The following is a 15119-nucleotide window of genomic DNA, read 5'->3' as shown; positions in this document are numbered from 1 at the left end:
TTGGTTTAAGAACAGCTTAAGAACGCTGCAAACCCAGAAGTAGGTATTTTGGTTTGTGAACTTTGCCTTGGAAGCAGAACATGTTTTGCTTCCTGTTGAGTGTGCTTCATTTGTAAATTGAGTCCCCCGCTGCGATGGGAAAGCATGCCTTGGTTTAAGAACGCTTTGGTTTAAGAACGGACTTCCGGAATGGATTAAGGTCATAAACCAAGGTGCCACTGTATTTACTCCATGGGACCCACCTCTTTTGCCGAATTTCGACTCTTCTGTTCCAGTGGGAAGGCTTTTGTTTGTTTTTTGAACTGTGTATTGCATTGTTGTAACCCACTCTGGGACCATATGCTGAAGGACAGGTAAAGGACCTTACAGATATATAATAAATAAATGCTTTTTTAGGAATACATAATTGCCTTAGAGCGGCTTCAGACATTCTCGCAAAGGAAGCAAAGCACATGTGTAGTAGATCTGCCCATCTGGTTCCCCGTTTTCTGCTAGAATGCAGGAGATGCACAAGGTCCCCACCTGCACACGCCTCATGTGGAAGCAAGGAAAACCAATGGATACTTTATTTGTGAATTCCCTTTTTCTCTTGTCCAGGTAACCTGCAAAAACAGGAATCCATTTTATGCAATATCTGGCAATGGCCACTAGCATAGGTGTGTGTGTGTATATATATATATATATATATTAAGCCTAGACAAGTTCATGGAAGTACAGTGGTACCTCAGGTTAAGTACTTAATTTGTTCCAGAGGTCCGTAGTTAACCTGAAACTGTTCTTAACCTGAAGCACCACTTTAGCTAATGGAGCCTCCTGCTGCTGTCGCGCCGCCAGAGCATGATTTCTGTTCTCATCCTGAAGCAAAGTTCTTAACCTGAAGCACTATTTATGGGTTAGCGGAGTCTGTAATCTGAAGCGTATGTAACCTGAGGTACCACTGTATACCGTACATCTATCAATCACTAGACACCACAGCTGCTAAGAATGGAACTTCCACAGCCAAGTGCAGTATACCTCTGATTCCTGGATGATGGGAATAAAAAACAGGAGCTGGCCGTCCCTTTTAGAGCCTGCTTGTGAGCTGGCTACTCTTAAGAGACTAGATCAGGCATAGGCAAACTCCAGCCCTCCAGATATTTGGGACTACAATTCCCATCATCCCTGACCATTGGTCCTGTTAGCTAGGGATGATGGGAATTGTAGTCCCAAATATCTGGATGGCCGGAGTTTGCCTATGCCTGGACTAGATGGACCCATCATATCACACAGGCAGTGGTAACACTGGGACAGGACTTTAGGGCAGGCGTTGAAGGCCCCACTCAGTAGAACGATCGGGAGGTTCCCCAAGCCCAGCGGAAGTGGCCCACCACATTTTTAAATAAGCAAAACAGAACAAATTTACAGCCCCCTTCCTCTTGCTAGAGTCCCATTAAAATCCAAAATCTAAAATTACCTAACCACAACACCGGACCCAGCATGACCATTCTCATGTTCTGAGCCTAATCAGTGCAATGCCTGTGTGGCCACAACCTCAGACGAGGCATGCATAATATAATTGTGGCATTATTCTTTCTCTCTCCCCCCCCCCCAGCCCAGCCTCCCCACCCTCCCTTTCACAGAGAAACCAAACAGGCACTGGCAAGGCGCTCTTGTAACTTACCAAAGTAATAGGAGAAGCATGGCTGGAGGGCTGCTGCTATTTTCCAGTCCCGGCACAGGTTTCCGTCTTTGCAGCAGCTGCAAGCTCTTTGTGCTTCCTTCCTCAGGGCAAATGAGGTCTTTTCTCAGCTGTGGGGCAAGCTGCCTTGGTTGCTGCTGCTGTTCTCCTTTGCCTCTCCCTCCAACAGGGAGGTGTGGCCAGAGAGTGGTATAAAGTCCAAAGAAAGAGCTTCTCCCCCCTTCAGTACAGAGTCCCCCTTTCTACAGGAGATCAGATTCTCTGCTCTGCCAGCAACACAGTTATTTTTTTTTAAATTTTTATTTTTGCAATCGCCTTGCCTGTCGGTCCCTTGCTGCCCTGTAACACCTGCCTGCCTGCCTGCCATGCACTCGGGGACTGCGCCCATCACTCTGCTGCTCCTGGTACAGGTGGGCTTTTCCGTGAGCCTCGACGCCATCCAGTGCCCGCCATGCTCCGAGGAGAAGCTGGCGCGCTGCAGGGCGCCCACCGGGTGCGAGGAGCTGGTGCAGGAGCCCGGCTGCGGGTGCTGCGCCACTTGCGCCTTGGCCAAAGGAATGCCCTGCGGGGTCTACACGCCGCGCTGCGGCTCTGGGCTGCGGTGCTACCCGCCGCAGGGAGTGGAGAAGCCTCTGCACACACTCATGCACGGCCAAGGGGTCTGCATGGAGCTGGCTGAAGTGGAAGCAATCCAAGAGAGCATGCAGTCCACAGGTAAGAGGGGCATCAGGCTCTCAGGCACATAAGCCTGGCAGGCAGGTCTACTGGCCGCACCAGTTGTGGCGCAGAGGAAATGCTGTACTATGGTTTGGATGCGGGGAAGGGTGGATTTGTCTGGGGGTACCTTACCTTTGTGGGTAATGGCTTGCGTTCGCAGTCTTCAAGTTGCCAGTTCTGAAAACGGGCACAACCACAGCTATTGGCCAGTACCTGGAAGGAAACTGACGCCACATCGACCATCACTGCACCCTTGACCGATGCTAGATTTAACAACTTCACACTCTCTCTTGGGACCCTTCAGAGAGCTTTGTGCTGCATGTCAGGCTCACAATATGCTTCTTGGCTGCCAACTTGTAACACAAAAATAACCTGCGCGCATGTTCAAAACGACAAGTGGCAAAAAAATACTTGTTGCAGGTCGAGTTTCCAAGGGCTGTATTTTCCTAGTGCATTGTCCTCTGTGGCAAGGGAAGTGCGCTCACATGTGCGGACAGTGGTTGTGGGGAGATCATCTGCTCTGTGGTGAAAGATTTGAACATGTATTTCATATGTTCTACTGTTAGCGCAGCATGGTTCGCGGTAGTCCTTTTCCTATGCATGAATAGTCGGGGGATAGAATGGGGCTGAAAATAACTGGTATTTCGAGTTCCTTTTGTTTACCTCCAGAGCTCTCTCGGCATAGGTTTTGGCACATGGGAGAAACAGGGCGATTCCAGACAGGAGCTTACTATTGTAAACGGGGGCCCTTCAGATATTGCAAATGGGGTGTTGGCAACATGTGGCGGTGGTCACCCCCCCCCCTTTCATTTTAACTTGCTGGATTGTACACACTTCAAACTTGAACTGCACAGACGTGATGCTGGTCAAACTTGGGATGGGGAAAGAAAAACAAATATTAATACAGCCTGTCTGCTTATAGCGCAGTCATTAGAACATGAGACTCTTAATCTCAGGGTCCCGGGTTCGAGCCCCATGTTGGGCAAAAGATCCCTCCATTTCTTGTGGTTGGACTAGATGATGCTCAGGGTCCCTTCCATCTCTACAATTCTATCATTCTCTGACTACAGCAAGGCATGACTGTTTAAGCAATGGCTTGCACCTCTCTTGTTTAGTTTTTTCACTGTTCATTTTTAGGTAGTGTTCATTACTTACTAATAAAAATTATTTGAAAATATATAGGAGGGAAAACGCTGATGTTTTGATGCTGACCATGACGCATAGACACTGTGGAAAAGCTTGCAGGTACAAAGAGCACTGAACCCCACAATATCTAACAGGAGGCTTTTCCAGCCTTCCTATCATCCACCCAGTGGTGGAGCCTCATGCTCTGGCACCGGGGGGCGGAGAGCAGGCAGGGGCGGAGCTGGTGCACGTCCCGGGTGCGTGGCACCCAGTGCAGGCGGGGGGTCAGCCATGATGGCACCCCACCGGGATCGCACTGCCAGAGGTGGTGCGCTCCCCCTGCACTCCTCTTCCTCCGCCAGTGCAGTGCATCCACACCCTCCAGTATTGGACAAGAAGGTGATTTGTCACTTTATTTGAAGTTGTTTCCTAAAGATCTCCTAATGGAGATCAGATGCGCCTGTGTAGATTTCAGCTTCCTTTTCCTTTCAGCTACGAAAGGGAGGCGTGCAGGGAAATCTTGTACACATCTAACTCGGACACGCTCAAATTCAGTGGGAACGGGTTCCCAGGTAATTTGCATGTACAGAGGACTGCAGCCTAAAGTACATAAGGGGTAACTGAGGCTGCAGCCTTGTAGCAGCAGGTTGGACCAAATGACTCTTAGGACCCTTTACAGTTCTATGATTCTATGTAGGGGGTTTTCTTTTCTTTTTTAAAAAAAAGAAAATCCCAGAATATTTTTTTAATTGTTTTATTTCCACACAAAACATCTCTGCTTCAGTGTTAGCATAAGTCCTTCACGTCTAATTGCCCCAGTAACAACTGTTTCAGTGCACTGATCCGATATGCAAACATGCCAATACAAAACCTTTCTCGAGCGTAGGCTGTGCCAAGAAGTTGCAGACCACACACGTCAAGGGCATGTAAATAGTATTCAGCCATGACTGTTCAGTGCCTCTGACCCGGAATGTCTTGGAGTGTTAGTGTCAATCAGGACCACCTATTTCTGCTGCATAGAGCCACAACCTTAAAGAGAGAAAGAATGGAAGGTTGATCTTGGAGATAAAGTGACAAATGATGTTTTTTTCTTCCTTTGAAACTGGGAGGAAAGAAATTTCAGTGAAGAAATTTGGTTTGTATTCCCTCTTTGCCACCCCATAACTCTCATACCCATTTTTTTTGAGAAGCAATGCACAAACCTTCGAGATGCACAAAGAATGGTGTTAGAAGTCATGTGAGTGATATCTAAATGTTTCACTATTGTGCAATCATTCTGTAGAAAAAACATAACCAGTGCACATACTGGTACAGAAAGGTGTACCCACACCTACATACAGGGGTGCCAACTTGAACAAAATTTTTGTGTGGGGTGGGGGCAAGTAAGCCCCACCTTCATAATCGATCACATGATGCGGTGCATGCACACCATTTGAATGGCAATGCCCATCAAATATTTTAGAGGGGAGTTGAAGACCCCTCGGCTCCTATGAGTTGGTTCCTATACCTGCATATGCCCAGAAAGTTAAAAAAAAAAACACTTTGGAGGGGGGTGGGAAGAGAGGAGAGGCAATCGAGGTGAAGCCTTACTCTGCACCAACTGGAGTGGACAGGGCATGGTGGTGAGATGTTTGGGGTGGAGAAGGCACTGAAAGGATGTGATTCATTCTATGCTGTGCAAGGCACATTGCGATTGCAGCATTCAGCAAATACTGGGAAATAAGAGAACGGTTAGTGCTGGAAGGCTCCTGTCTGGAAGCAAAACCATTGGCTGGTGTTCTAAGAACGTACATGGCTGCAAGTGACAGGTTCTGCAACAGTGGCCTGGCCCAATCCACCTGGTCAGCTCTTCTGCCTTTACGAGCAGCCAGAAGCTTGACAGGCAGCCACTGGCAAGTGATACTTCCTCAGCGTAGAGAGGGAGAATATCATCTCCTAATTGCGACTGATCCATCCACTAAAAGGCACAGCTATGGGGCTGACATGAGAGTCAGTTGGCAACCTTGGATTAATGGGCTTTAAATGTGCTACATTTAATGTACGCGGGTGGCATTGTGGTCTAAACCACAGAGCCTAAGGCTTGCCAATCAGAAGGTTGGCGGTTCGAATCCTCACAACGGAGTGAGCTCCCGTTGCTCGGTCCCAGCTTCTCCCAACCTAGCAGTTTGAAAGCATGCCAGTGCAAGTAGATAAATAGGTACCACTTCGGCGGGAAGGTAAACAGCATTTTTGTGCGCTGTTCTGGTTGGCCAGAAGCTGCTTAGTCATGCTGGCCACATGACACAGAAGCTGTACGTTGGCTCCTTCGGCCAGTAAAGCGAGATGAGCACCGCAACCCCAGAGTTGTCCGCGACTGGACCTAACGGTCAGGGCTACCTTTAAATGTGCTACATTTTCAGTGACATACAAAGAAATACCATACTAAGGGATCTCGTGTATGCCTGGAGTCCTGTGTCCAGTTCTGGGCACCACAGTTTAAGAAGGCAATTGACAAGATAGAACGTGTGCAGAGGAGGGAGACCAAGGTGGAAACCAAGCCTTATGAGGAACGGTTGAGGGACTTGGGTATGTTTAGCCTGGGAAAGAGGACACTGAAAGGCATAGGACAGCTTTCTTCAAATACCTGTTGCACGGAAGATGGCACAAGATTGTTTTCCGCTGCCCCAGAGGGTAGGACCCAAACCAATGGATTCAAATTACACTAAAGGAGTGTCTGACTAAACACCAGGAATAACTTTCTGACAGAGCTGTTAGACAGTGGAATGGGCTACCTTGGAAGGTGGTGGACTCTCCTTCATTGGAGGTTTCTAAACGGAGAGCAGATGGACATCAGTAATTCCTTCAGGGGGTGGACAATGACCTTTTAGTTCCTTCCCAACTCTACAGTTCTATGGTTCTGTGTGTTTTTCAAAAACCCACAGTGTTTCTATTGAAAAAATTACCGTACAAAATGTTGGAACACAGGGGTACCAACTTGAATAAAATATTGCGGGTCCCAGGTAAGCCCCACACTACATAATCAATCACAAGGTAAAGGTAAAGGACCCATCGACGGTTAAGTCCTGTCAAAGGCAACTATGGGGTGCGCCGCTCATCTGGCTTTCAGGCCGAGGGAGCTGGTGTTTGTCCACAGACAGCTTTCCAGGTCACGTGGCCAGCATGACTAAACAGCTTCTGGCACAACAGAACACTGTGATGGAAACCAGAGCGTACGGAAACACTTTTAACCTTCCCGCCACAGTGGTACCTATTTATCTACTTGCACTGGCGTGCTTTTGAACTGCTAGGTTGGCAGGAGCTGGGACCGAGCAACGGGAGCTCACCCCATCACTGGGATTTGAACCGCCGACCTTCTGAATGGCAAGCCCAAGAGGCTCAGTGGTTTAGACCACAGCTCCACCTGTGTCCTTCCAACCACAAGACCACACACACTCACTATTTGAATGGCAATTCCCATCAACTTTGGGGGTCTCGGGGGGGGGGGGGGAAGGGGCCTCGACCCTAGGAGTTGGCTCCAATGTCTGAACTTCAATTTCTGTAAGTTGGCTGCTGGAAATCTATGCTGTGCAGATATCCCTGCCCTTTGGCCCAACACATATAAGCAAATAAGAAGCTTGACTGGGGTGGGGGGCCAGAATGCAGACCACCTACCTGCCTCTGGGCCTGCAAATGCCAGATCCATTAACTCCTTCCATCTTGTCTGGTTCTCTGCTGTGCTTTCAGTATTGAAATCCACAGGTGGCAGGTTTGTTGTGTTGCTCTGTGTGAAGGTCACGGTTGTCGTCTCCTGTATGAACTCTCCACAAGCTGCATCAATGCAAATTCAAACTTTATTCTTGATGAGGCTTGGGAGCCTGCACCCAGCAGTAACTAACCCAGCCAGGCCACACCTCTGAGTCAGCTGCTGTCCAGGAACTGGCTTCCTTGGTCACAGCGGTTTCTTTTTAAGGTGCCACATAGTAAAGGTAAAGGTACCCCTGCCCTTACGGGCCAGTCTTGACAGACTCTGGGGTTGTGCGCCCATCTCACTTAAGAGGCCAGGGGCCAGCGCTGTCCGGAGACACTTCCGGGTCACGTGGCCAGCGTGACATCGCTGCTCTGGCCAGAGCCAGAGCCAGAGCCAGAGCCGCACACGGAAACGCTGTTTACCTTCCCGCTGGTAAGCGGTCCCTATTTATCTACTTGCACCCGGAGGTGCTTTAGAACTGCAAGGTTGGCAGGCGCTGGGACTGAGCAGCGGGAGCGCACCCCGCCGCAGGGATTCGAACCGCCGACCTTTCGATCGGCAAGTCCTAGGCGCTGAGGCTGTAACCCACAGCGCCACCTGCGTCCCTAAGGGGCCACATACTAGATGTTTAATTGACAATGCATACACTCCGCTCAGAAGACTCCTTTTTTTAAATCACTGTTGGCAAACTGGCTCTCTAGTTAAGTTTTTGTTGTTGTATTAACTTGCCATGGACACAGAACTAGTTATAAAGCACAGTTTGGCAGCGGAGGAAGTGTTCAGCTGTGTGCCTTGCAAATGGAGGAGAATATGCATGGCCGTCTAGCTCCTCTCAAAATACCATTAAGCTCAGATCCTCCAAGAACCTCTATTTTCCAGGGACTTTCCTGATTTAAAGAAGCCGTCCCGGTTTCTGATTTGATCCCTGAATGTCCCACTTTACCTTAAAGGTAAAGGGACCCCTGACCATTAGGTCCAGTCGTGACCGACTCTGGGGTTGCGGCGCTCATCTCGCTTTATTGGCCGAGGGAGCCAGTGTTTGTCCGCAGACAGTTTCCGGGTCATGTGGCCAGCATGACCAAGCTGCTTCTGGCGAACCAGAGCAGCACACGGAAACGCCGTTTACCTTCCCGCCGGAGCAGTACCTATTTATCTACTTGTACTTTGATGTGCTTTCGAACTGCTAGGTTGGCAGGAGCAGGGACCGAGCAACAGGAGCTCACCCTGTTGCAGGGATTCAAACTGCCGACCTTCTGATTGGCAAGCCCTAGGCTCTGTGGTTTAACCCACAGTGCCACCCGCGTCCCTCCTTTGCGCCTTAAGTTGTCCCTATTTTCTTTGTAGCATTGTTGGAGGGTATGAAGTTATTCAACCCCTGAGCCGTCTGAAGTCAATCCTGAAGTTTTTTTTAAAAATAAAAGGTTTTATTTTTATATATGCTGGAAGCTGCACAGAGTGGCAAGGGCAACCCAGTAAGATATGTGGGGTATAAATAGTAAAGTTATCATTACGGAATGGGAGGCCGTCCCTATTTTCATCGGGGAAATGTTGGAGGTTATGTAAGCTTAGACTCTGGCTGTCCACCACTGATGGTAACATACACCAAGTGTCGCACAAGCAGCAAAAAATAATAAAACTTGGTAGGCTACTGGGAAGTCAGATGAAATTGTCTGTATGCTGTAATTGCAGTGTACCTTACATACCACAGAATGAATTGCATTCATTTCAGGGTCGTTCTCACCATGTCCTGTCCACTCCAGTGGGTGGGAATGCCAAAGTCTTCCCCCTCCCAAATGCCCACCTCCTTTCCAACCCCTTTTATTCATTTATTTTGCCAAGTGCATAAAGTTGAAGTTAAATGCGCATAAGTTGCACGTAAGTTGCAGCCTTCCTGTATTTAACATCTTGAGCTCCTTGGAAAACCACCTTGAGTTCAACCTTGTTGTTGGAGAAGTGAAATGCAAATACCAAACCAAATCAAGATCAGAGGAGATGACCCTCGTGGTTCTTTCCCAACTCTGCCTTTCTAGTATAAATCAAAAAGCAGACCATAAGAGTCCTTGTTTGCAAGGCAGATTTGTATATGAGCCTTTGGGTAGGAAATGCAATTTATTCCCTATGTGTGGCCTGGGGATCAAGTAACTGAGTTCACTTTCCCCTTTAGCATGAACTGCCTGGTGTAAGGACCATCCATTATCAATCAGGATGCAAGGAGATTAAGGAGGGATTGACAACAGGAGGTTGCTAGATGCTCCTACTCTCTGCATTTTATCAAGGTCACTCCATATTTCCTGGTACTTGTCCCTGGCAAATTGCTGTCTCTCTGCTATGCCTTGAGGGAAGGGATACCTTTAAAAGAACGTGCTGGTAGAGTGCTCACATGTACACTACCTTAGTTTCTGCCAACACACCCTAGAGTGTTAAGGTTGCTGAATGTGTTTTGATTCTGCGGTGAGTACCATCTGATCCATGGCAGGGTGGAACATTATATTAAACTTCAAGCTCTCGCAGCTCCAACCCCAGCCCCAGCCTTGACCCCTATGGCCAGCTTATTAACACAAACTGCTTCAGATGCAGCGGCTATCATACCTTTCCAAGTGTCCCAATTTTCCAGGGACCGTTCCAGAATTATGAAAGCCATCCCGGCTTCTGATTTGATTCTGAAATGTCCCCATTTCCCCCGCCAGTGCTGTTGCCTTTGAGCTCAGGAAGGAGGATGAGCCGGCCCTTGTCCTGAGTGGAAGAAAGGGAGCATCCCATTGCCTCTCCATAGCCACTGCTGATGGCCTCCTCCCTTGGGCAGCTCGTAGTGGCTATGGCTGCTGCCACCAAGGCCCAGCTCTGCATGATGCGCCGGCTCTGAGAAGCAAACAGAGAGTAGGGCGTGAAGAAAGGGGGAGAGGAGTGGAGCACAAGGAATCTTGAATTATTATTTTTAATGCTTTGCGTCTAAACTTACCCCTTTCTAAAATGTATTTATGGTGTGTGTTTTTCTTTTGGTAAATCTACAAATAATAAAATCAGGATTAAGGGGTTTCCTCAGGACAGTGGAAGGCATGTGTGCTCGGTCTCGTTGATGTAGTGCTAGTAGTATTCACCCTTCTTCTGACAGGAAATTCTTGGCAGGGGGACGGCAAAAAATGGGGGGGGGGTTGAGGAGGGTCAGTTGCGGAGTGGGGGAGTGAGATATGTCCCTATTTTCACTTGAGGAATGTCGGAGGGTATGGGCTATTGTAGATTCAGGGCGCTTCCAGGCTTTTGCTCTTGGGGGGTGGGACCTACCAACAAATTCAGACTCTGCCATGATAGCTGATGGTGAAGTCTTGCTCAGCAAATCCATTTCCCTCAGCGATAAGACTTTTGCCAAAAGGCAAATGATGGGGAAATGCCATTGGCTAGCACTTGCTTTGACACGACGTCATCTAACTGCCCTCCTTGCAAAACAGATCACGATAAATACTCGGTAAACAGGTGGTTTGGAAGCACCCTCAGGGTAAAATAAATAGCACAGCACACGGGAAGCAGAAAAGGCTTTCATCTGAACTGCTGGTGATTTGTGTGGTCTCTCAGGCAGTGATTCTTGGTGTGAGGCTGTGTACCCTTTACTCTGAATCTGGCATGTTTCCAACCACAGTTTTGCACAACATTAGCCACACGGTACACCCATCCTGTCACTTCTTCAGGAAATGCTGCCTTTTGATGCATTCCCACCTCAAACCGACTTCGAACCGAATTGAGAATTGAGCCACCTCGCTGTGTTTAAGCCAGCAATGTGTGCACAGCAGTTTTAGTTACAAATACACAGGAGGCACTCTGTGTTCATTTGTGAAATATGAGGGTGAGGGTTACCACTTTCTGGGGTGTGTACCTACGCCTCAGAGGCAGCCCAAGATACTTGGCAGTGTGAGGCAAGAGACAAGGTGGTGCCGCTAACAGTCCCTATTCCTCGTACAGATGCCAGCCACTTGAATTTGAATTCCAGCACTGGCAACACAACAACATCCTCTATCCACTTGAGGGCGACAGGCCACCTCAGGGGACAAAGGGCAGGCCACACGGCACGCACCTCTCTTCTCCAAAACTTTGCCACTGCCACTCTGCTCTGCAGCATCAGCCAACCAAGGTGGCTGCTTCACTCTGCTTTATGGGAGGGCTGGTCCTGTTGGTATGTTTCTAGCAACAGCCTGAACCTGCAGAAATTATATATTGGCACAGACCTAAACAGTGTAGAAGGCATCACTTGCTAAATTTCTGTCCTGAGTCTCCCAACATATAGTTTCATTGGATGTAATGAGTTAAAGAACTTAAATGTCTACATCAGGGTCCTGGATTAATTTGAGCCTACAGAGGTGAAGTCAGGGCTGGCTCAAGACATCTTGCTGCCTGAGGCGGACAAAATGGCACCTCCCATTCCATGTAGAGAAGTAGATTGGAGCAACAATTGATTCTTAGTTCAACACTGGTGATAGGATAGCACACCTGAGGGAAGGAGGTACACTTAGGGGGCTCTGTGTAACATAGAGAGCTCTCCTTCAACATCTCATTGCCCTTCCCTCCGTATCTGCTACCCAAGGCAGCTGCCCCACCCTGCCTAACAGTAGGGCCAGTCTCGTGTGGAATGTAGGGATGGCTAGATCTATCAAATCAGTTATCCACACTTCTGCAGCAATTTTTGATTTATAAGAAAATCATGAAAATTTGACAACATATTAGTGTTAACTTCACCTAATAAACAGGTTTTTGTAAGCAGTTTTCAATAAGGTACACACTTTTGCAAGGACTTCCCCCTATGTAACACATTTTCTATGTATGCATTTTATCCGCACTTTCGCCTAATACAAACATTTCTGTAAGCAATGTTTAGTTGGAGAACTGCACTGCAAAATTCAGAGAAGGGTGAATTTTGAAGGATTGCTGTGTTTTGGTTCACATATTGTTTTGCAAAGTGTGAATTAGGTAGGTTTACCTTGGGCATCATTGAGGTCATACTATTTCAGATGCAAGCTGAGATTCCAGCAATGGTCTCCTCCATTGCAACTCTAGTTTGAGAGCCTTTCTCTCACTTAAGTGTACTTTTGTGCTACCTTTACTTCTAGATTGAAATGCTGAAGAGCCTCAAACTCTTCAGGGCAACTGATGATCCTAAAAGATTTAAACCAGAGGGCTGGATCCAGAAGTGGCCTAACCACCATGGGACATTTCAACAGCAGAACTGACTAGGGAATGTGTTTCTGTAATGTGGTAGTTAACTGAAGATGGAAGAAAAAGATGGGATCTTGTACATCAGTGGATCTTCCCATGATTTTAAATACATATTTAACCCTCTTCTTATGTCTTCTAACTTCCATGTTTCCCTTATGTGTCTTCACTTGCCGCACCATTCAGAAATATGTTGACTGGCTCATTTACTTAAAGCATCTGAATTGTTTTAATAAAAAAAATATCCCCCATTCTTAGCCAGGACTTCTGCATCTTTAAAGAGCAGGATGACAAGCAGAGTTCAAGAGGTGACATTTCCCATCACTTCATTTCCATCAGGGAAAAACATCTTCTTAAAGGCATGCAATTATTTAAGACTGACGAAGAATGCTTCCTGGTATTGTTCTCTAGGCAGGGGGAAACCTAACATTGCATTGAAAGCACACCTAGAGACTGCAACTGAGATTTTTAAATGAAAAAATTAATGTTCAACAACGTACAAGCTTATGAACCCTACTGAAATTAGAATTACTTCTGAGTTAATAAGTTTTGTATTGGAGTATTAGTGTGACCTCCTGATTATTTATGTTGTCCCCTTTTTGCTTCCACTGATGGAAGCAAATGTGTGTCCCAGTGAACTGAGGATGCATGATGGGGGGGGGGAGGACTCATGACCATTTTGCACTAGATTCAGCCCCTCTTACTTACTAACACACATTACGCCATACAAAAAGAAATGTGCTGTTTGCCTCTGAATCTTTACTGGCAACTGGCCAGAGGGCTGCAAGTCTTCTATACAACCCCAATCATTCAACGCAATAAATCAACGTCTTCCTTTGAGAAAAAATATATCTTAAATGGCTGCCTTTAAGTACCCTTGAGTGTGGAAATGTGTGATCAAGGGCTTTCAAAAAGTCTTCATGGATTAAGGATCCAGGGAGTTGAAAACATACAGGTGAGTGCAGAAGTTAGCATCCCGAGAATCGACTTTTGGCTTTCTAGTTGCTCAGAGTGGGCAATGCCTGGTGGCATCACAGAAACGGGGGCAGTTTCTGGATGTGATTTCTGCTAGTCTAGGCATGGGGCTTCAGAACCATGCCAAGCTCCACACCAGATGGTAGGATAAGAAATGCACGAACATTTGCTTAGCTAACACACTTCGTGCAAGTCACAAACGTAGGGTCAGTTTGGCACAGGTTTGCCTTGACAAAAATGCCATCTTGCTCAAATAATTTGGCCTTGCACCTGAAATCACTGCATCTTAAAAGATTCAGAAGTCCTGACTAGGAATGGGGGATTTTTTTTCCTTATAATGCAGGCATTGTGAAGGCCTCTGTTGGTTCTTTCCCCCATGACTTTTCTTGATGGCCCTGTTTTCTCCTTGCTGGATAGTGTATGGGCACATATCTTCCTGAAGTTTGGCTCGAAGAGAGCAGAAGCCCAGCTGCTTCTCAGACTTGAGTTATCATGAAGGTTTTGTTTGGTTCAAATCATGGCATCCCAAAGGATGCAACCCTGGAAATCGCAGCAGGAAACTGGCTTCCCTGCCTCCAGTGGAAACTGGGAAGACAAGGCATCCAGGAAACAGCTGAGGCATCATAGGACCACACTTTTTGAGAATGAAGGCTGCGGAAAGGCTTCCTCCATCAGCGGACAGGAAAAACTTTCCCATCACTTGTTGGGATTGAGAAGTGACCTCAACTGCACATTGTGGTATGTCAAAGTGGCTTGCCATGAACGAGCAACTGTGCTCATGCATATGTGCACCTGCCATGCTTCTCATTTCCCTAAGCTGAAAACAAGCCAGTGTTTTCTTAGCATTGTGTGCAAATCATTACTTGTGATTTCTTGCCAAACAAATGACGAGAGCTAAGAGCAAACCTTGATTTTGTTCATTTTAACTGATTTGACTGCCAGTTTTACCTATTTCTTTTGCGCTAAGTGTTGCATTATCATTATCTTATTATTTAAAATAATAACAAATCAATGGAAATAATAATAACATAGAACAATAATTAATATTTATTTGTGCGTGTATAATCTGCAACCTGCCCTAGGCTCAGGAAAGATGAAGGGTATGATAAAACTTTCTAAATAAATAAAGTTGTGTGCTTGCTTCCCTTCCAGTTTGTCCTCTAAACTGAGTACCGGTAATGTAACACGCTTAAGATGTAAGGTCTAATTAAGATCTGCAAACCGTATGTTATTTAATTTTTTTTAAAAAAAATTTGAGGTGAGGTGAGCAGAACTGTACACAGTATTCTAAATGTGGTTGCACCATAGATTGATATAATTTCAGTTTTATTTTCAAATCATTGTAACGATCTGAGGAGAAACCAAGGTACCCTGGTTTCTCATCAGATCGCATAAATCTTTTGCCTTTTATTAAAGATTTCTGTGGAGAAATCATTGTAACAGGGTTGGCAGCTACCATAATTTCTCTCTCTCCCCTCCCTTCCTCCCTCCCTTCCTTCCTTCCTTCCTTCCTTCCTTCCTTCCTTCCTTGATAGATACATACATACATATGTGAGGGGATAGGTCTATTGGTGGCTCCTACCTTTGAGAGCCAGAAGATTGTATTCTAAAGTCTAACGACAAGAGAGATTTGTAGACATTTCCTGCGATGAACATCCCTAGGATGTCCGGCTGCCACACGAGACAGTGTGCTGATCT

At 46.8% G+C, this 15119-nt stretch overlaps 2 protein-coding genes across 3 annotated transcripts in view; one reads left to right on the top strand and one right to left on the bottom strand.

Annotated features, from left to right (window-relative positions):
- Nucleotides 1-3216, bottom strand: part of LOC307200263 (uncharacterized protein) — a 50970-nt gene extending 47754 nt beyond the window's left edge. The window contains exon 1 of one of the 2 annotated variants that reach the window (XM_079948695.1): nucleotides 2528-3216. The gene's annotated coding sequence lies outside the window, so the exon portion shown is untranslated. Of the gene's footprint in view, nucleotides 1-1660; nucleotides 1783-2527 lie in introns of those variants that run through there. The other variant, XM_079948696.1, reaches the window with a different exon arrangement.
- The window catches only part of IGFBP4 (insulin like growth factor binding protein 4), a 41606-nt gene continuing 28379 nt past the window's right edge, over nucleotides 1893-15119 (top strand). Inside the window, exon 1 of the mRNA XM_079948900.1 lies at nucleotides 1893-2392. Within this exon, the coding sequence (XP_079805026.1) occupies nucleotides 2044-2392 (349 nt within the window). The 5' untranslated portion in view covers nucleotides 1893-2043. The remainder of the gene's footprint in view (nucleotides 2393-15119) is intronic.

The sequence above is a fragment of the Podarcis cretensis genome (assembly GCF_951804945.1).
Source record: "Podarcis cretensis genome assembly, chromosome: 13".
In the NCBI taxonomy this organism is placed as follows: Eukaryota; Metazoa; Chordata; class Lepidosauria; order Squamata; family Lacertidae; genus Podarcis; species Podarcis cretensis.
Note: the sequence above shows the minus strand (reverse complement) of the source record. Positions and strands in the feature narration are given on the sequence as shown.